This window comes from Lissotriton vulgaris, chromosome 9 (assembly GCF_964263255.1).
Source record: "Lissotriton vulgaris chromosome 9, aLisVul1.2, whole genome shotgun sequence".
NCBI lineage: Eukaryota > Metazoa > Chordata > Amphibia > Caudata > Salamandridae > Lissotriton > Lissotriton vulgaris.
This window is the reverse complement of record NC_141697.1, coordinates 715,848,779-715,871,502: the sequence shown is the minus strand read 5'-3', so window position 1 is coordinate 715,871,502 and position 22,724 is coordinate 715,848,779. Positions and strand designations below refer to the sequence as shown.

The following is a 22,724-nucleotide window of genomic DNA, read 5'->3' as shown; positions in this document are numbered from 1 at the left end:
TCAGGTGCATCATTGGCCCAAGTTTCAGTTACAAAAACGAAATCCAAGCGATGACTTTCTATCATCTCAAAAGAGTTAAATGCTACCAGGGCGGTCGCTGAGGTGTGCGCTTCCAACCACATTACATTTTCTGATTCTTTCTATCATCTCAGCCATCTCTAAATTGTGTTTGATTAAATAGCGTGAGTTGAGTAACATGGCTTTTATGTCTCTGACTGTCTTATTTCTCACTGTTTTACTTTGGTTGGAGGTGATATCTGCTTTATTGAGACCGACGACTGTAAGGCCCTAGGATGCACAGAGCCCAGCTGACCTTTCCACTTTACCCCAAGCCCACTCAGCTGGGTACCGATGAACCAGCTGTTCTCCCTTGTCCCCAGGATGCTTGTGACTCGTTTTGGTCCACTATATAAAGAGCCAGCTTCCTACATGTATATAGGGATCCAGTTGAAGGCATTAACATTCTAAGCCGATTCTACGAAGTAGTCAAGGATAAACATTCAAAGAGTGGCGATTACCAACCAATAGTCTTACATACTCACATCGTCATAAATTTTGGTGGAAGACTGAATGTAGGTAGATTTGTCTTTACAGGTCAGTCGGGGGAAGATGCCAGCCACCTTATTTTCTCTGTCCAGCTGGTGGAGGAAAAAAAAAGAATACATGAGAACGAAACCAGAGTTGCAAGGGAGACCAGCAACCTATTAAATAAGAACTGACAAAGAATAATCTTGTCAATTATACTGAAAAGCAACTAGATTAGTCTATAAGATTATCGATTAAGCAAAAGATTTGAAAAATTGTAAAGTTACATTCGTGCATTTTGCAATCCTTCATCAGTATCTTCATCATGTTAACTTGCTGACAATAATCAACAATGGTTGGGCTGACAGTGAAACACACCTTAAAACACATTATTTTTGGTTGGAAAAAAAAGTTTTGTGGGTTTCACAGAAAAAGGACATTTTAACCTTCAATACAAGGCATGTTGAGTAAATATGATGTGGTGGTGGAGCTCCTACACAGATTTGACATCTGAGTAGTAAACCCCAACACCCCTAATGTAGAGGACAGCACCTTCTTTCCATATTTAACATGGGCTATTGCTCCCTACATAAAGATGCCCTTAATTAGGCAGGCAAATTCAATTGTGTCCAGGCCAGGCATCTAGATATGCACTTCCCAAAGCCAGGATATAAACCTCATACAGAAAACGCTGGGTACGGCAACAGAGGAACTTAACCTGGAAGATATTTGGCATCAACTAGATGCAGTAAAGCACACATACTCATTACTCACATATCCATGGGGGGGTACAGCCAGAGATTATAGGTTTGCCTGCAGGGCCGATGCTGAGGTGTATAAGACCTCAGACGACCTAAATCAAAATATCCGACATCACTCCCCGTTGTTGTTGGCGGTAACGCCTAGGTGACATTGGCTCAGGGTTCCTCAGTGGCAGCTACTGGCAGAGGCCATGACAGACAAAGCCTTCCAAAGCCACATCTCAGAGTACGCAACTTCCTTCTTTCAATGCAAGGCTGGAATGGCGGGCACCAAGGCAACTGAATGGGAGGCCTACAAGGTAGCACTAAGAGGGGAGCACATAGTGCAGGTGCGTTAGCAACTGGTACGTGTGTCTACAGAGCTGGAGCAACAGCAGTCTTGTCCACAGGGACAGACAGGTGGATCCTGGAGAGACCTAGCCACTAATAACTTTGGGGTAGCTGCTGGAGGGTCTGGGACAGGCGTTAGAATTGTGGAACATCATGCCCCTATCGATCATAGGAATATCTCGGACCAAACGAATATGCTACTTACCAGTATGCATCTGTTCTTGGCATATAGGGCTGCTGACATTCATATCTGTGCCTAGTGTTGGGTCCGGATGATTGCACATTGTTGTCCTGGAAGAGTCTTCGAAGTATCACGAGATAGGTGGCTCCTCCCCTGGACTACAGTGCGCATGGGCATCCTCTCCATCCTCAGATTGTTTTTCGCCATTGTGGCAGAGATGGAGTGTAATACAGTGAGTGATGTCCATGCTACAGAGTAAATCTGAATTCTACAGCTGCTACAGGCGCCGGGGAGGAGGGTGGGCGATATGAATGTCAGCAGCCCTACATGCCAAGAACAGATGCATACTGGTAAGTAGCAAATTCGGTTCGAGGCATGTGGGCTACTAAATTCAGATCTGTGCATAGATTATATAGCAGTCCCTCCTGTTAGCGGCGGCTGCCCGTGCCAGCTGCAGCAGTCTGAAAAAGACTTTTGAGAACAGCCTGTCCTACAGCTGCCTGCTGTCGTGAATGCACATCTACGCAGTAGTGTTTCGTAAATGTATGTGTAGTGGACCATGTGGCTGTTTTACATATCTCTTCTAAAGGAATATTCCCCAGGAAAGCCTTGGATGCTCCTAACTTACGTGTGGAGTGTGCTCTTGGAGGAATGGTTAGTGTGAGTTTAGCCTTTGCGTAGCAAATCTGTATACACTTAACGATCCATCTGGCTATTCCTGCTTTTGAAATGGGGTTGCCTTTGTGCTGTGGAGAAAAGGCAACAAACAGTTGTTTTGTTTTCCTAAAATTCTTCGTTCTGTCTATATAGTACATAAGAGCTCTTTTGACGTCTAATGTGTCTAGAGATCTCTCTGCAACATTTTCTAGATTAGGATAGAAAACAGGCAGTTCTATGGTTTGGTTCATGTGGAACTGCAAAATCACTTTAGGCATGAATGTAGGGTTGGTGCGTAGTATAACTCTATTTGCGTGGACCTGTATGAATGGCTCTTGAATGGTTAGTGCCTGGAGTTCACTAACTCTTCTTAGTGAGGTAATGGCTACAAGGAAAGCAACTTTCCAGGTAAGAAATTGAATCTCACAAGAGTGTAGAGGTTCAAAAGGTGGTCCCATCAGTCTGGTGAGGACCACATTCAGGTTAAATACAGGTGAAGGTGGTTGTCTGGGAGGGATCACTCTTTTGAGTCCCTCCAGAAAAGCTTTAATGGCAGGCACTCTGAATAGTGAGAGGTGCTGCCTGTTTTGAAGATAAGCTGCTATTGCGGATAAATGTATACGAATGGAACTGTACGCCAGATTACATCTGTATAAGTGCAACAAATAACAGATAATGTTTTGAATAGATGCATCCAGTGGGTTAATGTCATTATCGTTACAATATATGACAAACCTCTTCCATTTAGCCGCATAACATGCTCTGGTTGTGGGTCTTCTTGCCTCCTTGATGATGTTCATACATTCTGGTGGCAAGTTGAGGTAGCCAAATTCTAAGACCTCAGGAGCCAGATCGCCAGGTTGAGCTGTTGCGGATCTGGGTGCTGAATTTCGCCATGGCTCTGCGTTAAAAGTCTGGGTGTTAGCCGCAGTCTTTGATGAGGTACCACGGAAAGTTCTACTAGTGTGGTGTACCATGGCTGGCGTGCCCACGTTGGAGCAACAAGGATGAGTGTCATCGAGTGTTGCTTCAGCTTGCGTGCCAACAGCGGTATTAGAGGTGCTGGGGGAAAAGCGTACGCAAACCTGCCTGACCAGTTCATCCATGTCGCATTGCCATGTGACTGCAGATGTGGGAACCTGGCGGCGAAGCTTTGGCATTTTGTGTTTCTCTTGTGGCGAATAGGTCTATCTCTGGATGACCCCACTGCTGGAAGTACGGCTGGAGTACTGATGGATGTATCTCCCACTCGTGCATTTGGTGGCTGTGTCTAATGAGCAGATCAGCCATCTGGTTGTCTTTGCCCGGGAGGTGTTCTGCCATGAGGAAGAAGTTCCTCTGAATGGCCCACTTCCACATGCTCTGAGCCAGATGAGACAACTGTGGAGAGTGTGTTCCTAACTGCTTCTGCATGTAGTACATGGCAATCATGTTGTCCGTCCGGATCAACACAACCTTGTTGCACAAGTGTACTTTGAAAGCCTTCATTGCCATGAAGATTGCCATTAGTTCCAGAAGGTTGATGTGCATCTTCTGTTGTGGTGCTGTCCATAGTCCCTGCACTGTGTAGTGGAGTACATGAGCTCCCCATCCCTGGAGAGAGGCGTCCGTCGTCCGTATAATCTGTGGCACAGGCTCCTGGAACAGTCGGCCCTTGCAAAGGTTTTGTGGGTTCCACCAATGCAGAGAGTTGTATGCCCGACCGCTCACCAACACTAGGTCTTTCAGTTGTCCTTGAGCCTGATTCCACTGACGTGCCAAGCACTCCTGAAGCGGACACATATGTAGCCTCGCGTGCGGGACTATGAAGATGCAGGAGGCCATCATGCCTATCAACTGCATGAACACTCTTGCTGGAAGAGTGTTGAGGTCTGAATTTTTGTATCAGAAATTGCATGCTGTTTATCCTCACTGAATTTGGCTGCGCTTTGGCTGCCAGAGTATCTATTGTTGCGCCCAGATACTGCCGTACGTGGGCGGGCTGAAGGTGGTACTTTGGATAATTCAGTGAGAATCCCAGACTGTGAAGAAGATGAATGGTGGGGTACATGTGGCTGGCACACTGCTGGGCCGTCTTTGCTTGAACAAGGCAGTCGTCCAGATAAGGGTAGACATGTATGTGCTGTCTCCTTAGGTGTGCTGCTACTGTCGCCAGGCACTTTGTGAACACCCTGGGTGCTGTTGCTACTCCGAAAGGGAGGATTTTGAACTGATAATGTTGATTTTGAATAGTGAACTTGAGATACTGTCTGTGTGATGGGTGTATGGGTATATGGAAATATGCATCTTTTAGATCCAGTGTTGCGAGGAAGTCTCCCTGATTGAGTAACGGCCGAACCTGCTGTAAGGTGAGCATATGAAAATGCTCTGACAGAATGTATCTGTTTAGAGGCCTGAGGTCTAGTATAGGTCTGAGACCCGTCCTTTTTGGGTATTAAGAAATACAGAGAGTACACCCCTGAGCCTTGGTCTTCTACAGGCACGAGCTCTATGGCTCCTTTTTGCAGCATGCGGACGACCTCTTGCTGCAATAAGTGTAAGTGCTCTGCGGACATAGGACGGTGTCTTGGTGGTATGTTGGGTGGAGTGGATGTTAATTCCAGACAATACCCGTACTGGACAATGTCTGTCACCCACCTGTCTGTGGTGATGGATTCCCAGACCGGCAGGAACTGTTGTAGTCTCCCCCCGACAGGTGTTACATGGTCGGGGGGCAGTGACAGGGCGTCACTGGTTATTGGCAGAGGATCTGGAATTGTTTTTTCCTCTTCCCCTGCCCTTGATGTTGTTTCCACGATATCCACCCCTGTTGTTTTTATTGTAGGTGGATTGTGTACCTCCTTTATTGTACTGTGTCTGTTGTGTGGATTGGCCTCTTGAAGGTCCTCTAGTATTGGAGCGATGAAAGGAGCCACCCCGAAACTGCTGTGACTGCAGAGCCCCCATAGACTTTGCAGTCTCAGTGTCTTTTTTAATTTTTTCAAGGGCGGTGTCAACCTCAGGTCCAAATAAGTAGTCAGGGTTAACTGGCTGATTGAGGATAGAAGTTTGTATTTCTGGTTTGAATCCCGAGATTCTCAACCAGGCATATCTCCTTAACGTGACGCTAGTGTTAATGGCCCTGGCTGCAGTGTCAGCTGCGTGTATCGCGCACTTGATGGAAGCATTGGTTATAAGCTTTCCTTCCTGGATTAGTAGTTCTGCACCCTCCTTGTACTGATCTGGTAGGTGTTGCAACAGTGTCTCAAGGGTATCGTAATGGGACCTGTCATATCTGGCTAAGAGTGCCTGAGTGTTGGCAATGCGCCAGATGTTAGCTGCCTGCGCTGCCACCCTTTTTCCTGAAGTTTCTAGTACTTTCGACTCCTTGTCGGGAGGGGGAGCATCACCTGTAGTCTGTGAGTTTGCTCTCTTACGTGCATTAGAAACGACTAATGAGTCCAATGGCAACTGTCCCCTTATATAAGTAGGGTCCACAGATGCCGGTCGTTATTTCTTTTCAATTCTTGGGTTTAATACCCTGGCGGTTTCCTTAAAAATGTCACCAGCATGCTTAAGGACCCCTTTGAGCATGGGCAGGGTCTCGACTGTTCTTTCTGAAGTGGAAAAGGTGTCGACCAGAAAGTCTTCTTCCACAGGGTCAGCATGTAGTAGCACGTCATGGTTACTTGCCACTCTTTCAATAAGGGCGTTAAAGGTAGTAGTGTCCTCAGTAGGAGATGTTTTCACACTGTATACATGTGTGTCAGGGGCAGTCTGCGGATCCCTTGGGTCAGCTGGGTCTGCCCATGGTTGGTTTTGATCATCGGGATCAGTGTCCACATGATAAGGGTCATCCTCATTTTCATCATCCCCTGCATCCACATCTGAGTATGTGGGTGAAAAAGTCTGAGGTTCTTGTCCATAGGATTGGAGAGGTTCCACAAGAATTGGCGATGTTGTTGAATCCCTCTTCTTTAAGGGAATCTTATATGGCTCCATGGGTGTTTCTGGTATTATTTTCCTTTTATATATAGACAGTCTACCAGTTTCCGAGTCGACGAACTGCCTCGACTCCTGTTCTTCAGGCTCCTCTGTAGCCTCCACTTCCATCGACACTTTCTTAATGGCTCCGATACCTCTTTTTGGTTCGAACATTTTCGGATGCACTGTTGGTGGCAACCTGAATTTGATTGGTGTTGATGCGGTCTGAACGTTTCCGACCAGCTTTGGTGTTGGGGCCTTCTTCGGCCCGACCGCGGTATCCTTATCTTTGATGCGTTGGAGTGACTCAGACACCTCTTTGGCTATGAATGGGCTCGGCTGCGTGGACTCGACAGGGTCCTTGGAGCCAGTCTTTGTCTTGTCCGCAGGCCTCGACCGAGGATCGACCCCTTGTTTCGGTTCGAGCCTTTTGTGTGTGTCGACTCCCTTCGGTGTCTGCTTCGTTGGTTCGACAGCCTTGACCTTGGTCTTCGGTGCCCCAACCGTCGGCTCGATGACCTTTTTGAGTTTCTCTGTATCGACGGCCTTTTTCTGTTTCTTCGGCTCCGAGGGGTTTGAGGCCTTGGAACCTACCAGAGTCAGCTGCACTTTTGGTTTCGGTTTTGGCAGTGATGGTTTCGATTTCTTTGGATCGACCGATGGCGGTTTCCATACCGATGGCTCTTTATATATGTTCGAAGCCGGGCCTTTATGCGGGGCTGTAGAACGAGTTTGTAGATCTCGGGTAAGGCCTTGTGGCGATCCCTCGACCTGAGCCTTATCGAGTGCCTCATCGTCGGCCCCCGTATAGCCGGTTGGGCCTAGCTCCTCGCCTAAGCTATCTTCTACAGCCCCAAGGGCCTCCGCGTTGTCTCCTATCTCCTCGACGACGTTTTCGTCTTCTTCTAATACTTCTTCATCTTCGGCGTCATACTCTGAGTCATGGCCCGAAACCGGATCGGAGTGTTCTTCCCGATCCTCGAGATCAACGACCTCGTCTTCGGTCCCGAAGATGTTTTCTGGAATAGGCGCTGATTTCTGCGACTCCAATCGAGCCGCGCGTCTAATCCGAAGAGTTTTCTTAGACCTGAACCGGGCACAGGCCATACAGTTGGCTTCGTTGTGATCCGGGGACAGGCACTTCTTTCACACCGGGTGGACTTCGATGTGCGGGTATTTTGCATTACAAAGTGGACACCTTTTGAATGGGCTTCTTTCCATCGTAGATCGAAGATCGGGTCGAATGTGGAAAAAAAACTGTCTGATTCCTTGATGTCCTCTCGAAGCAAAGTTATCGGTACCGAACGAAACAATACCGACGCTGTCGAAAGCCTTTTGGCTTTGTAGAAAGTTTTCCTAACTTGAGCTAAGATAGTAACATCCGAACCCAATGGCGGAAAAAAACAATCTGAGGATGGAGAGGATGCCCATGCGCACTGTAGTGCAGGGGAGGAGGCACCTATCTCGTGATACTTCGAAGACTCTTCCAGAACAACAATGTGCAATCATCCGGACCCAACACTAGGCGGCGATCTATGCACAGATATGAATTCAGCAGCCCACATGCCTCGAACATGGTATTCTTGCTGCACTGCCAGTACGTACTACTGCACAATGTGATGTGCAGGGTCCCTTTTAACACATTTGTCTGGCTTGACAAATTATTGTTCACATTGGTACTTTCCTGATATCCCATATAAGGGAGACTATACAGCAGACGTGCAGCGGATAAGTAAGGTTGCCAGACCTCTCCTTTAAATCTTTTATAATTTATACTGCATGTTATGTTGTTGTAGCTGTGTGTATTTTATGTGTTCCTATGTTTTTATGGCTCCTGCATTTTTTTTTTTAAAGAACTACAACTCAATATTACCTGTCCCATTATAGTACTTTACCATGCTCAAGAGATTTGGCTTTTGCACTCACTACCGGCACCTCTGCACTTTATGGGGCACTTTTGAAAGGTGTGAGGAGAAAGGAAAATGCTACTTACCAGTATGCATCTGTTCTTGGCATGTAGAGCGGCAGAGTTACACACTATGCATAGATGGCCACCTAGTGTTGGGCCCGGATGTTTGCAGTTTGTTTATGTTGTAGAAAAGTCTTTGAAAGTCACAGGACAGGTGACTCCTCCTTTGGATCATACTGCGCATGGGCATCGGCTCCATCCCCAGATTGTTTTTCGCCATTAGGGAAGTGATGGAGCTGTACAAGAAGTAGTGATGTCCATGTGAATTGTATCTAATTAAGATAATACTGGAACAGATAAAGGAAGCCGGGGAGGCGGGTGGGCGTGTGCAACTCTGCAGCTCTACATGCCAAGAACAGATGCATACTGGTAAGTAGCATTTTCCGTTCGAGGCATATGAGCTGCAGATTACACACTATGCATAGATTGTATAGCAGTACCCACCTTTAGCGGCGACTACCCGTATCTGTTGCAGTTGTTTGAAACAGAGTTTTTAGTACAGCCTGGCCCGTAGTGGCTTGTAGTTTACTTTGCACATCTACAGAATAGTGTTTTGTGAATGTGTGCGGTGTAGACCATGTAGCTGCTTTGCCTATATCATCTAGGGGAATGTTCCCTAAGAATTCCATTGACGCCCCTATTTTCCTTGAAGAATGGGCTTTTGGAGGAATTGTTAACGTACGTTTGGCTTTCTGGTAACATATTTGTATGCATTTAACAATCCACCTATCTATCCCCGATTTTGATATGGGGTTGCCTTTATGTGGTGGTGAAAAAGACACAAAAAGTTGTTTAGTTTTACGAAAAGTTTGTGTCCTTTCGATGTAGTACAGTAATGCTCTTTTGACATCTAAGGTGTGTAGAGCTCTTTCTGCGACTGTTTGCGGCTGCGATAAAAAGACGGGCAGTTCAACAGATTGATTTAGATGGAATGGTGAAATGACTTTTGGAAGGAATTTAGGATTAGTACGTAGAACCACTTTATGATGATGCATTTGCAGAAAGGGTTCTTGAATGGTAAATGCTTGTAGTTCACTAACTCTTCTGAGAGAATTAATAGCTACTAGGAAACCTACTTTCAAAGTTAGGAATTACAATTCACTTTTATGTAACGGTTCAAAGGGAGGTCTCATTAACTGTGTGAGAACAATGTTTAAGTTCCACACTGGTGAATGTGGCGTTCTGGGAGAAATTGTTCTTTTGAGTCCTTCCATGAAAGCTTTTATAGCAGATACTTTAAAAAAAAAAAGACAGATGTTGCCTATTTTGTAAGTATGCTGCAATGGCAGCAAGGTGGAGTCTGATAGACGTGTAGGCTAAATTACACTTTTGAAGGTGTAATAGATATCCTATGATGTGTTGATTAGACACATCTAAAGGATTTATGTGGTTGTTTTGACAGTATATCACAAACCGTTTCCACTTAGCAGCATACCATGCTCTAGTAGTGGGACGTCTAGCTTCTTTAATAACGTTCATGAGCTGGGTCCGGGTGTCTGATCTCTCCATGGTACTGTGTTAATAGGCGTGGAGATAAACTTAGTTTTTGATGTGGTACCACAGATAGTTGCAGCAGCGTTGTGTACCACGGTTGTCTGGCTCAAGTTGGAGCAACTAGAATGAGTGTTAGGGAATGTTGCTGTAGCTTGCGTACCACTAACGGAAGTAGTGGGAGAGGAGTAAAAGCATACGCAAATTGTCCTGACCAGTTCATCCACATCGCATTGCCTTTGGACAGCGGGTGTGGATATCTGGCAGTGAAGTTTGGGCATTTCGCGTTTTTGTGGGTGGCAAAGAGGTCTATCTCAGGTTGTCCCCACATTTGAAAGAACGGTTTAAGAACTTGTGGATGAAGTTCACACTCGTGGATCTGCTGTGTCTGTCGACTTAGCGGATCTGCCATGGTGGTTTGTACTCCTGGAACGTGTTGGGCTAAGAGGAAGATCTTAAGTGGTATAGCCCATCTCCATATCTGCTGTGCTAACAGAGCTGCAGAGAGTGTGTTCCCCTTGTTTGTTTATATAGTACATGGCTGTCATTGTCTGTGTGGACTAAGACAGCTTTGCCTGATACTTGTTTTTGGAATGCTTTTAGGGCTAGAAAAACAGCTAGTAACTCCAAGTGGTTGATGTGGAGTAACTTTTGTTGCGGTGTCCACCTGCCTTGCATGGTGTGATGCAGTAGGTGAGCTCCCCAGCCGGAGAGGGATGCGTCCATTGTCATTATTTGAGGAACTGGCTCTAGAAACGGTCGGCCCTTTGAAAGGTTTTTGGTGCTCCATCATTGCAGAGAACGATGAGTCAGACTGTCTACCAACACTTGGTCTGTTAATTGACCACGAGCCTGGTTCCATTGGCATGCTAGGCACTCTTGAAGTGGACGCATTTGCAGTCTTGCGTGAGGTACTATAAATATGCAAGATGCCATCATTCCTATGAGCTGCATGAACACTCGAGCTGGAAGCAAGTGTTGTAGTTTGAATCTTGTTAGGAGAGTTTGTACACTTGTTATCCTGGCTGGAGAGGGATAGGCTAGTGTTAGATTGGTGTTTATTGTAGCGCCAAGATATTGTTGTATGTGTGAAGGTAGCAGATGTGACGGTGTAATTTACTGTGAATCCCAAGTCGTGGAGCAGTTCAATCGTAGCATGAGTGTATTGTACACACTGGCTGTATGAGCTAGCTTTTATGAGCCAGTCGTCAAGGTATGGGAAGACGTGAATATGTTGTCTTCTTAAGTGTGCTGCTACCACTGCTAGGCATTTGGTAAACACCCTTGGTGCTGTTGTGACTCCGAATGGGAGCACTTTGAACTGGTAGTGCTGCCCGTCCAGCACAATTCTGAGATATTTTCTGGGCGCTGTGTGGATAGGAATGTGAAAGTAGGCGTCCTTGAGATCTAGAGTGACAAGGAAGTTGTTTTGTAACAGGAGCGGAAGGACTTGTTGGAGTGTGACCATATAAAAATGATCAGACTGTATGTAAATGTTTAGAGGTCTGAGGTCTAGGATAGGTCTTAGAGATTCGTCCTTCTTTGGGATTAAAACATAGGGAGTATACTCCTTTGTTTTGCTGATGCATTGGGACTATTTCTATTGCATTTTTGTGCAGGAGGGATATCACTTCCTGCCTGAGCAGTGACAAATGTTCCTGTGACATTGGACGCTGCCTGGGTGGTATGTTGGGGGGGGGGTGGATGTTAGTAACCTGACTGAATTATTTGAAGCACCCACCTGTCTAATGTGATGTTTTCCCAGGCTGGTAAGTGTTGTTGTAGTTTTCCCTGACAGGAGTGGAATGGGGCAGGGGAAGGGGAGGGAAGTCATTGGGCAGGGTTAGAGGCAGAGCGGGAGTTGTTGTTTGTACCTCTGCCCTCATTGTTGTTACCTCTGTAACCACCCCTTTGGTAGCCCTACTATAGGTGGTTTGTGTGGGGGCTTTGTACGAGTTAGGTGTGTCAGGAGAGTGTCCCCTGGTGGCGCCTCTAAGATGAGCGGCGAAATGAACGTCTGGGAGCCTGCGACTGCAGGGCTCCCATAGATTTGGCCGTATCTGTATTTTTCATCTTTTCAAGGGATACATCTACATCGGGTACGTATAAGTATTGCTCATCAAAGGGTTGGTTAAGTATAGCACTTTGAACCCAGATATGCGTAGCCAGGCATGTCTACGCAACAAAACACTGGTGTTAACTGCTCTGGAGGCAGTGTCTGCTGCATCAACTGCACAACTAAGGGAGGGGTTTATAATATTTTTCCCTTCTTGGATAAGTTCATTTGCTCCATCTTTGTACTTATCAGGGAGGTGCTGCATTAATGATTCTAATTCGTCATAATGTGCCCTATCATATCTTGCCAATAATGCTTGTGTATTGGCAATACGCCACATGTTTGCTGCTAGAGACGCAGTTCTTTTCCCCGATGTGTCAAGGAGCTTAGACGCTTTATCTGGTGGGGGAGCTTCACCTGATGTTTGTGAATTTGCTCTTTTGCGTGCATAGGAAATCGCAAGCGAGTCTAGTGGTACTGGGCCTTTAATATATGCTGGGTCTGAAGGGGCAGCTTTATATTTCTTCTCTCTTCGTGGGTTTATGACCCGAGTTCTAACTGGGTCTTTGAAGACTTCAGGAGCATGCTTAATCACTCCTTTAAGCATGGGTAAAATGGATGAGGATCTTTGTGCATTATCAAAGGTATTCATTAGGAAGTCTTCATCTACAGGGTCTGTATTGCATGTCCACCCCATGATACTGCGCAGCTCTGTGTACTAATTGATTGAAGCCCATAGGGTCTTCTGGTGGGGAAGGCCTAGAGGGGTATATGTCGTCTTGAGGGACATTTGGGATGTCTGGGGTGTTACAATCATCCCACGGGTCAGATGAACCTGGAGGAATAGATGGATCATCTGCTTTTCCCCCTATATCATCAGAGTTATCATCCCTGTTGTCATCATCTGGTATGATAGAAGATGTAGGGGAATGTTGTGGTGGGGGCACAGGTGGTGATGGCCTAGGTGGAGAAGGGGAAGGAGCTTTTAGAGGAGAGATAGCCATGTCCTTTTTTGGATGAGGAGCCGGTGCAGGTGTATCCAGTGGTCTTTTTTTTTTTTTAACTTCGAGTTAATCGACCAGTTATTGGATCTTTAACCAGAGTCTTTTGTGGAGGGTCTGGGTGAAATAAGTCCTCTGCAGGAGGCCGATCTTTTGGTGCGGAAGGAGGTTTCGGCACCGAAGTAGCTTCTTTTGGTTTTTTGGCAGAAGCAGGAGTCTTTTTCGGCTCCAATGTTTTTTTTCGGCTCCGATGGTTTTATCAGTTCCGGTGCATTTTTCGGATCCGATGGTTTTTTCGGATCCGATGGTCTTTTTTTAATCTGAAGCATGTTTGCTTGGTTCAGACATGAGTTTCGGTGCCAAGGGAGTAACGGTATGTTTTGGCGCAGATTGTTTTGATGCCGACGTGGTAGGTGATGAGGTCGTTTTTGGTGCCGGTGTGTGCCGGCACCGTGGGGAAGCAGACTGGAGCCAGAGTCACGGGAAGGCTTAGCTAGCTTCTTAGCCGGGCCCGAAAGGTGGCGCAGTAGAAGCAGTGTCTCAGTGCGCACCCGAGCCCGAGGGGAAGGGTGTGACCAGAGCCTTTTTTGACTGTCGAAGAAGGGTCGGGGTCGACGTTCTGTCTTACGACCCGCTGTGCTGGAGTGATGTCCTCGACTTAGGAATCTTCTGCCTCGGAGTTGTTGTTGACGCCATGTTGTTCTGGGACGTCGACGCCCTCTGGGAAGATGTCGTCTGGAATCGGAGCTGAAGATCGAGCTATTGTTCTCCCAGCTTTTCAGTCCCGGATCGTCTTCTTGGAGCGGAAGGAGGCACAAGCGGAACAGTCTCTGGCCTCATGCTCCGGGGAGAGGCAAAGGTTACACACCTCGTGAAGGTCAGTGTGGGGAAACTTCGACCACATTGAGGACACTTTTTAAATGGCGTCGTTTCCATGAGCTGGAGTCGAGGCTTAGTTAGGCCTGAAGGCTGTCGTCGACCGGAATCGAAATCTTCGATGTTGAAGAGTAGCGTCGACTGGAAACGTGTTCGAAACTAAATTCTGGAAGCGGTTGAGGATTGCGCGTCGAAGGAAATAGTTTCCAACACGGAGTGCTGGATACACATCCGAGCCCGGTGGCGGAAAAAAACTATCTGGGGATGGAGCCGATGGCCATGCGCAGTATGATCCAAAGGAGGAGTCACCTGTCCTGTGACTTCCAAAGACTTTTCGACAACAGAAACAAACTGCAAACATCTGGGCCCAACACTTGGTGGCCATCTATGTATAGTGTGTAACTTGCAGCTCATATGCTTCGAACAATTTGTTTGTGGCATTTTGTTTTGTGGACTGCTCCAGAGCGGGGTGCCATTTTGTCCCTTACTCTGCCCCGCATAGAGCAGCCATCTTAGGGTTAGCGCTCTAGCAGGTTGCTTTACTAGTTTACTGATCTCCCATATAAAGGAGACTATGCAGCGGATGCTCGACCGTCGCCAGAAACCTTGCACCTTTTACACCAGAGATCAGAATCCTACCAGATATATTTATTCTTCTGAAGCATTACATAAAATTGATGACTTGCACAGAGCCTCTACGCCTACAGGAACACATTGCAGTAGTTATTTTCCACCCCCATACAGAAGGCCCCATAGCCTTTCTATAGTGTAAATTTCACTTCCTCCACGATGTACTTAGGCCAACAACTGCATACATATGTCAGATGACGCTTTCACAGATCCAACAGGTACTACTCTTTTTCCTTTTCACTCTTGTGCTCCTATACATCTTAATAGCCTTCTCTGTAATGTCAGGTCCCTGAAACCTGGTTGAGCTTCACCACACTACCGGCAGTTATGCTGGATCTCCCTGACAACTATTGCATGCCTAGATTGGACAGAGAGGGCAGGACAGGTGGCATAGCCATTGTTTTTAAACACACAGTCTCAGACGATTTACACTCTGATATGTATTTTTTAAATTAAACTCTCCACCAAGTACTGCTGGAAAGGTGCTTTATTTTATCAACCTCTAGGACCCAAAAAAAGAAAAAGGTTTCAGTCAGTGCCTAACAGAACATATTGCAACTCATGTTATGACATCCCAACTGTTTCTTTTGCTGGGAGATTTTAATTACAATGGTGAAGACCCCCTAAAAGTAGATGTAGCACAGCTTATTTCAGATTTATGTATGCTCTACTTGCACCAGAAAGCTAATGGTCCAACTCATGTTGCGGGGAACACACTGGATCTAATTTTCTATGAACTACATATCTCTGACTTGCGAATCCCCCAACCTTCACTCTGGTCAGACCACTCATTAATCTTTTTCCAGATTTCCAAGGTAAACGAGATTGAAAAGATGACCAAAGTCAATAAAAGCACTTCAAGACACTGGCAGAAAAACGTACCCCTGACATTTGCTAAGGAGCTGAAGTTGTCTGTAACCTCCGAAGACTTCGAGGTCGATCAAGCACTATTAGATTATCATAGAGCTTTAAATTCAGCTTTTGATAAGGTAGCTCCTCTTAAATCCAGCGTCAAATCTTTGGAGAAAAAGGCCGGTGAGCACTTGAAAGATGTCTGAGAGACACGTAGTATTGCTGCTAATAGTTACCTCGATCATGCAAGTTACATGCACATACATGAGGGATTTTAATTTTTGCCCCTGAGAAAGTGTGACTTCTAGATGATGAAATGTCACTCATAATTACAATGAAATTCTGAAAGTGCCACACACAGCAATCTGAAACCTTGGCAGCTATGGATGGTCCACAGACTCAGCCACCCACCCCTCTGAATCTGCTGCTGCTCTCCGCTTACCTCACTCGCTCCAAGCAGGGTCTATGGCACGCAGTGGTGGTTCCAGGAGATGCAACTTCATAGTCACTGGTGCTGAACAATACTAGCGCATTCTTCGCAAGGTACTTCAGAAAATCATGCAAATAGTTCAATAATAAAGCCAGACTCTTCTCATCCAGAGGTGTGTAGGCAAGCATTGCACCAATACAGACAAACAGTCTTAAAAGGGGAGGCGCTTCAGAGACGTGTGACATGTGTCATCTGGATGATCAGCCAGAATTACAATACTGTGGCCTCTCAAACTTGTACAGCAGCTGTGTGCCGAGTATCACGTTAAAGTATTCCTTAATTCCAGAAACCACTTCGTTCACTGCATACTCCTTGTTACCCGTGTTGCCTCGCGATTTCTTGTAATTTGCATAATCCTCCAAAATGGCATCAACACTTTTTTTTAACAGGGAGATAGAAGAGCTGCTTTTGCCTAGTTAACAAGCCCCAGTCATCAACCAGCCACAGTTTGAGCTCCTCTGGAGTCTTTACTTTAACTTCAACTCTGTCCATAAAAGTTTCCTCATTTTCCACGCTGTTGTCTACACGGGCTCTCTTCTTACGTGGTAGTTGAGGTGCTTCACTCATACTACTGCCTTCTCCAGCCCCTGGAGTTTTCGGTTTATTTTTCTTCGTTTTTACTTCCACAGGTTTCTGCTGTGGACCCCCGGACTTCTTTGGTGCTGCACCTCTCATTTTCCCCTCTGTATACTGCTCCTGATTAGCCTTCTGAATTCCTTCTGCAGGTTGGTTTCCACGTAGTTGAGTACTCTGCTCTCTGGCACCCACTCATCCCAGTTCTTATTCCAACCGCTGTAATGTATAATGTATTTCACTTGACCCGTTTCTCCTTTATGGAAACCTTCACACACTTGGCTTCATAAAGGAGAGGTCTGTGGAAACACAAAATGCGCTCCCTTCTCAACTCAAGCAGTGATAAATCTGGAGTCTCCTTACTAAAAAACCTTGCACTGATGCAACTTTCCTTCAAAAGCAGGCGGTGTGCTTTTTAATTTACCTTCAGTAAATTTGGGCCTGGGCTCCTGCTTCGGCGCCATTTATACTACCTGATGAGTGACATTTCAACGACTATTAGTGACACTCGCCAGCAAGTTTACCTAGACTGAATAAATTATACAAATAACCAAGTGTACTCTATATTCAATCCTGGTGTGGAGTGTATTTACAACCTGTCTGTGCATTAGCTTGTACTGTGCAAAACATGAAAATAGCCTAGAGTTTAGAGTTTGAGTCTCTGCCTCGAGCATGCACTCAGCAATGCTACAAAGTGTGCTGATGTCCTATTCATCAGTGGCTATCCTTCAATATGTGAATGACCCATCATGACTATCTGAATGTATCCACGTCACATGATTATCAAATTGTTGTCAACTTATTATAAACTTATTGTCTTACTATCATCCAGGTATGCATGTCAGTTGCCTGCTGATGAAACCCTGGACATCTTCAGAGGCAGTAGATTGGGCTCCCATAACTAACTAGTTCTGGCCTTGCGCTTATGGGTTTTCCATTGCAGGCAGCGACTTTGGAGTGCAAGGCTGGCTGTAGGCAGGCAGGCTCAGGCTGTAAGCAAACGATGGACGGGGCAATTCGGTTTGCCTGTCCGAGAGATGAGGTGTGGACTCCGATGGGGCAGGGTTAGAGATGGGAATGGCGTTCTTCACCCGATCATTGCCTGAGCAGCCATGGATGGACTTGGGATGGGACGCTCCTACTTTGGTCAAACCACAAAAGGTTTGTGAAGTCGCTCCTCGTGTGCTCTGGGGAGCCTGACAAATCCCTAATGGATTTCAAAATTTCAAGAACCTCCGCATAGAGCTGGAAGCTCACTCAGAGCAGGGCTGGCAAAAATGTCCAAGCCAGCCCTGCTCCTTCCCTTCTTTTGCTCTCTATCTTTTCATCCATCCATTCTCAGTCTCTTCCCTCTCTCTTCTGCTTCTGATCGCTTATGTCTTTCTCTAGCCACACCATTCTCCCTCCCTCGCACTTTGATCTTTTTTCTCTCTCCCTCTTTTCCTCGGTCTCCTAAAAGCCCCTGCTGTGTGAGCTGCCGTTAACCTAGAGGAGCTGGAGACCGGCACGAGCTGCCGGTCCAGGCCCGTCAGAGCCTGGCCTGCCATAGACGTTCCCTTTATGTGTGTGGCTTGATTATAATCGTCCTTTAAGAGTCAGATTTAGTAACAAACAGCATTTCCTAGGCAGTCCTGCTAAGCTAGGGTAAGTCAGAGCTAAAGTTGAAAAAAATTCGATCAGCTTTCATACAGTTTAAAAAGTTATTTTGACATTCAAGAAAAATTAAAAAGTTGAATGTTGAAATGGTACTTAACAGAGCAGTATATAACTGTGCACATCTATTTAAAGAAACACACAATCGTAGATTTTACTTCATTATTCACCTCTCCATGCGTGGTGGTGTGTTTCATTTCCATTTCTCTGGTCATACAAAACGTGGCTCGAGCTTCTGTGAAAAATATAATCCTCAGAGCCATCATGTCGTTTTGGTGGAAAAATCGGACAGTTCAAGTGCGATTTATATTTTTTATAGAATAGATCGCTTTCTTCCGCCACGCCTTGAAAAAATTCAAACACCTTCTGATCTCCAGGGGCTAATGGGACAACAAAGAATTCATTAAACGAGCCCTGCGCCGCGCTTTGATCTTGGAGGAGGTCGGAATGCAAACCAAACCCGGGAGAACAGATAATTTGGAACTGTTTATTGCCAGCAAGTTACGCCCTGCGGCCCCACTCTAACTCCGGACCAGGGCTGGGCACACACTTACTTGAAAAGAAATTGCATCTGTGGCCTGCTTTTCACGCGATGCCTTCCGCCTAGCACGCCTCCGGCCTCCCACATCAGGCTCATTCGGGCTGCCCAGATCACCTCATCTGCACAGTTCCTGGTGCTCTGGGGACGCGAGCGAACCACTCCGGCAGCCGCAGTCTGCCCGGGTGTTTAAGTGACCCTGCCGCCACCCAGGCCATGGTGGAACAGGCTGGGTCGAGCGCGCGTGATGCAGCGGGCCGCAGTATTTATTACCGCGCCCGCTGTGACCTCGCCAAGACCTGCCCCCTAGCGCCATTCTGAGTTCAGCAGAGCTCCTTCCCATGGACTCACGAAAGTGAAAGCATACCGCGCTACTGTGCGGACGGCGAATAAATACAGTTTAGATTGTAAGGTTGGCAACTCGGAGCCCAGCCCCCAAAGAAGTCTCCCGTGCAGCGGCGCCTCAATAATGGTGCCGCCTGGGGTGGACCCCCCCCCCCCCCCCCCCTAGCTACGCCGGTGTCTCCATCCAAATCGGACAGGCTGGAAATTCGTCCAAAGAGCTATTCAAAGTGATCAAGCTTTTCTTAACCCTCGTGCCTGCTCCCAAGAAACCCATGCTTCATAAGCATTATGCGATTAGCCTGCTAATTATTTTGAGGATAAAATCAATATCATTTGTCAGAACTTCCCTAGCCTGTCTGATCAGGCACATGGGGAGTTAAAATTCAACTAACCACCCTCCAACGGTGACACCAGCTTAGGAAAGTTGAATGATCTCCCGCCTGAGCTTATTCAGAGAGTGCTTGTATCTACCAAATCAGGCTTTCCTCTGGCTATACATCCCCAAAATCTTAGCTGTCCTTTCTGATCAGTTCACACCTGCAATATGTTCACTGTTCAATAAATCAGTCAACATGGGAAAATCTCCTCGGCCTGGAAAGTGGCTCAGGTCACACCAATTCAAAATAAGGTCAATATGGCATCTACCAATCTCACGATCGACCTATTTCACCACTCCCACTTGTGAGGACGTTGCTGGAAGGACAAATAAACTGTTTATGGATGATATAGACTAAAAGGATCCTGGACCCTTAATCTGGGTTCAGACCCTTAGAACAGCACAGAGACCGCGTTGGTGGCGGTCACAGACCACACAAGACAGTGTCTTGATGCGAATATATCATCTAGAAATGTGACGCTGGATTTGTCCGCAGCGTTCAATATTGGGTCTCATCCCTAGCTGCTTCAAATGCTGCAAGAGATCGGAATCCATGGGACAGCCCACAATGGTTTGGGGACTTCCTTACTATCAGAACACAAACCATCTGCCTGGGTTCCTACAAATCTCACACCATGATGATGGGCAAGGGGGTGCCCCAGGGCTCTTGCCTCCGGCCTACGCTTTTTAACATATTTGTTGCCCCACCCCTCCCCTGGAAAAGACCATCAAAATACTATCCTATGCGATTGACACACAGCTGGTCATCTACTTCCACAAAGACCTAGTCAAAGCAAAAGAACGCTTCTTAAAAGGATGACAGCAATTGCTGCCTGGATGATGGAGAACTGCCTTCCGTTGAATGTAGGATCAACTGAGATAATTCTATTTTGTACGGTCCATCACCACTGGGTCTCCGGCAAGTGGCCACCAGAACTAGGCAATGCTCCAACACCCAAACAGGTAGTCAAGAACCTGGGTGTACCATGAAAGAGTAGGTTTTGTGCATCACTGGCTCCTGCTTCCACATGAGGCACCTGTTGAAGAGAGCCTTCCCTTTACTCACTTTTTCAGCAAGGAAAACTCTGGCACTGAATCTTGTCATAAGCCGACTGGATTATGGCAATGCCCTACTAGCCTCTGCAAATGAGACTTTGTTATCAAAACTTCAAGTTGTTCAAAATACTGCAGCCAATCTCATTTGCAATCTTCCTTCTGGGACTGCCTGCTCTCCCCTTTTGCGTTCTTTGTATTGGCTGCATGTTTGAAAAATAATTATTTTCCAAATATGCTGTCTAACTCGTAACCCACTGATGGGGAAACGCTCAAGCTAACTATCTTCAAAGTTCACTTACTATCATCCAGTCAAACTTCTCAGATTCAGTGATAAAGCTCTGCTTACTATCCCATGGGTCAGAAGATCCCGAGCTGGTGGCAGATCTTTCTCATACCTAGCCTCTCCAGTGGAATGAGTTGCCTCTTCACATTCGAATGTGCACTGATCATTTTAAATTTAGAAAATTGCTTAAGACAGCTATTCAATTTCAGTAGTTTTCCTTACGCCTGTGTTCTGCTCTGCACCGAGAACCCCTCCCAGAGGGATTTGTGCACAATATCAAAATAAATTAACTTAACATAACATGCCATGCCATTTGTGATCAGCAAGATGGCACCTGCAGAATGTACCTGGCTTGACTGTGCAACACCTTGCGGTATCTCAGAGATCCCACAAAGTGCTAACTAGAAACACAGCCTCAAAGCCCCCACGGGGAGGACCCATGACCCCGCAACGTCCTCCTTGTTACGTGTTAGAAGTACCAAATGGTGTTTTTGCTGTGCTTTAGCATATGGACTAACCAGCCCTTGCAGATGGTAGAAATGCCGTGATAGCCTAGCCGATGACACACCACAGCACCCATGGCCTGTAAACCATATACTACCAGCGGGCCTGACGCACTGATTGTGCCACCCTCATGCGCAGCCGTGCAAACATGCCTCAGACCTGCCACTTCAGTGTCCGTGTGTGCAGTTTAAAACTGCCATCTTGACCTGGCAAGTGCACCCACTTGCCAGGCCCAAACCTTCCCTTTCATTACATGCAAGGCACCCCCAAGGTAGGCCCAAGGCAGCCCCATGGGTAGGGTGCAGTGTTTTTTTACAGAGGTAGGAAATGTACGGTTGTGTTTTACATGTCCCAATAGTGAAATACTACTAATTTTGTTTTTCACTATTGCAAGGAATAGCTCCTGTAGGGTAACATAGGGATTGCCTTGAATTATCTTTGAAATGTAATAATCCATTTGGAACAAATAGGGATTTGGAGTTTGGGGTCTCTAAACTTACAATTTAAAAGTACATCTTTTGGTGAAGTTAGTTTTTAAATTGCATGTTTGAAAATGCCACTTCTAGAAAGTGGGCATTTTCTTGCTTAACATTCTGTGCCTCTGCTTGTCTGTGGAATCCACCCATGGGTTGCCTAACAGTTGATCTCATGTGAATTCACTCTAGACAGCCACACAAAGGGAGCCGAGGTGGCCCATCAGAATATGCAAGACACATCACCAGGCTGATGGTCCTTCCTGTGGCTAGAGTGGAGGGAGGATTTGTTATGGACATCTAAATAGGGCCCTGCCTGTCCTCAGATAAAACTATTTCCACCCCAGTTTAGCGTGCCTGGAGCCAGGTCATGGACAGGCAGGGTCTTGTGCACTATAAAAACTTTCCTTTAAGGTTTGCCTACTTCAAAGGCAGAAAGGGGGTATAAATATTGGACCTCGTGACACCTAAAAATGAGAACACTTCTGGACTAAAGCACATTGTGCCAGGAACTAGAGCTGGATGCTGTAGGAGAGACTAATACTCCACTTGTTGCTTTATTGCGCTTGCCTGCTTCTTGCTAAAGGACGGAACTTTGCTTTCTACATTATGCTTTTAAGGTTCCCCAAGGGTTTGGGCGTGCTTGCCTCCTGTTAAGAAGTCTTGGGCCACCAAAGACTTCACCTACCAGTGACTGGGTACTTCTACTGAGAGACATGACTTGCCAAGTGGTGCCAAATCCAGTTCCTGGGCCCTTGGAAGTAGAATCTGGTGATCTGGAAAAGAATATCAATGTATCGACTTAGTGCCCGTTCTCTTTACACAACACCTCAGTGCTGCTGAAAAATCACTGCAGCCCAAGTCACGAGCACTGTGCCACCCACTTTGATTACGAAGCAGTCTCTGCTTCGCGGCAAAAGAATCAAAGCATCACCGGCTTAGTTTCTGTAGAAATCAATGTAGCGCCTGCTTTGCTGCCACCACATCGACACAGGTGTCTGGATTTGACACATAGTCCCTGGGCGTGAATTTCTTTATCGACGTTGCTCTAAAGTAAGGAACTGATGTTGCATGTCCTCAGATTCCTGATTCACATCGCCTTCCAGCAAAGAACCGATGCATTACACCCCCTGTCAGTAAG

At 46.4% G+C, this 22,724-nt stretch overlaps 1 protein-coding gene and 1 pseudogene across 1 annotated transcript in view; both read right to left on the bottom strand.

Annotated features, from left to right (window-relative positions):
- Positions 1-22,724, bottom strand: part of CLPTM1 (CLPTM1 regulator of GABA type A receptor forward trafficking) — a 405,433-nt gene that overhangs the window by 114,371 nt on the left and 268,338 nt on the right. Inside the window, exon 11 of the mRNA XM_086938446.1 lies at positions 543-638. Within this exon, the coding sequence (XP_086794572.1) occupies positions 543-638 (96 nt within the window). The remainder of the gene's footprint in view (positions 1-542; positions 639-22,724) is intronic.
- LOC147692159 (mortality factor 4-like protein 1) lies at positions 15,731-16,819 on the bottom strand (annotated as a pseudogene).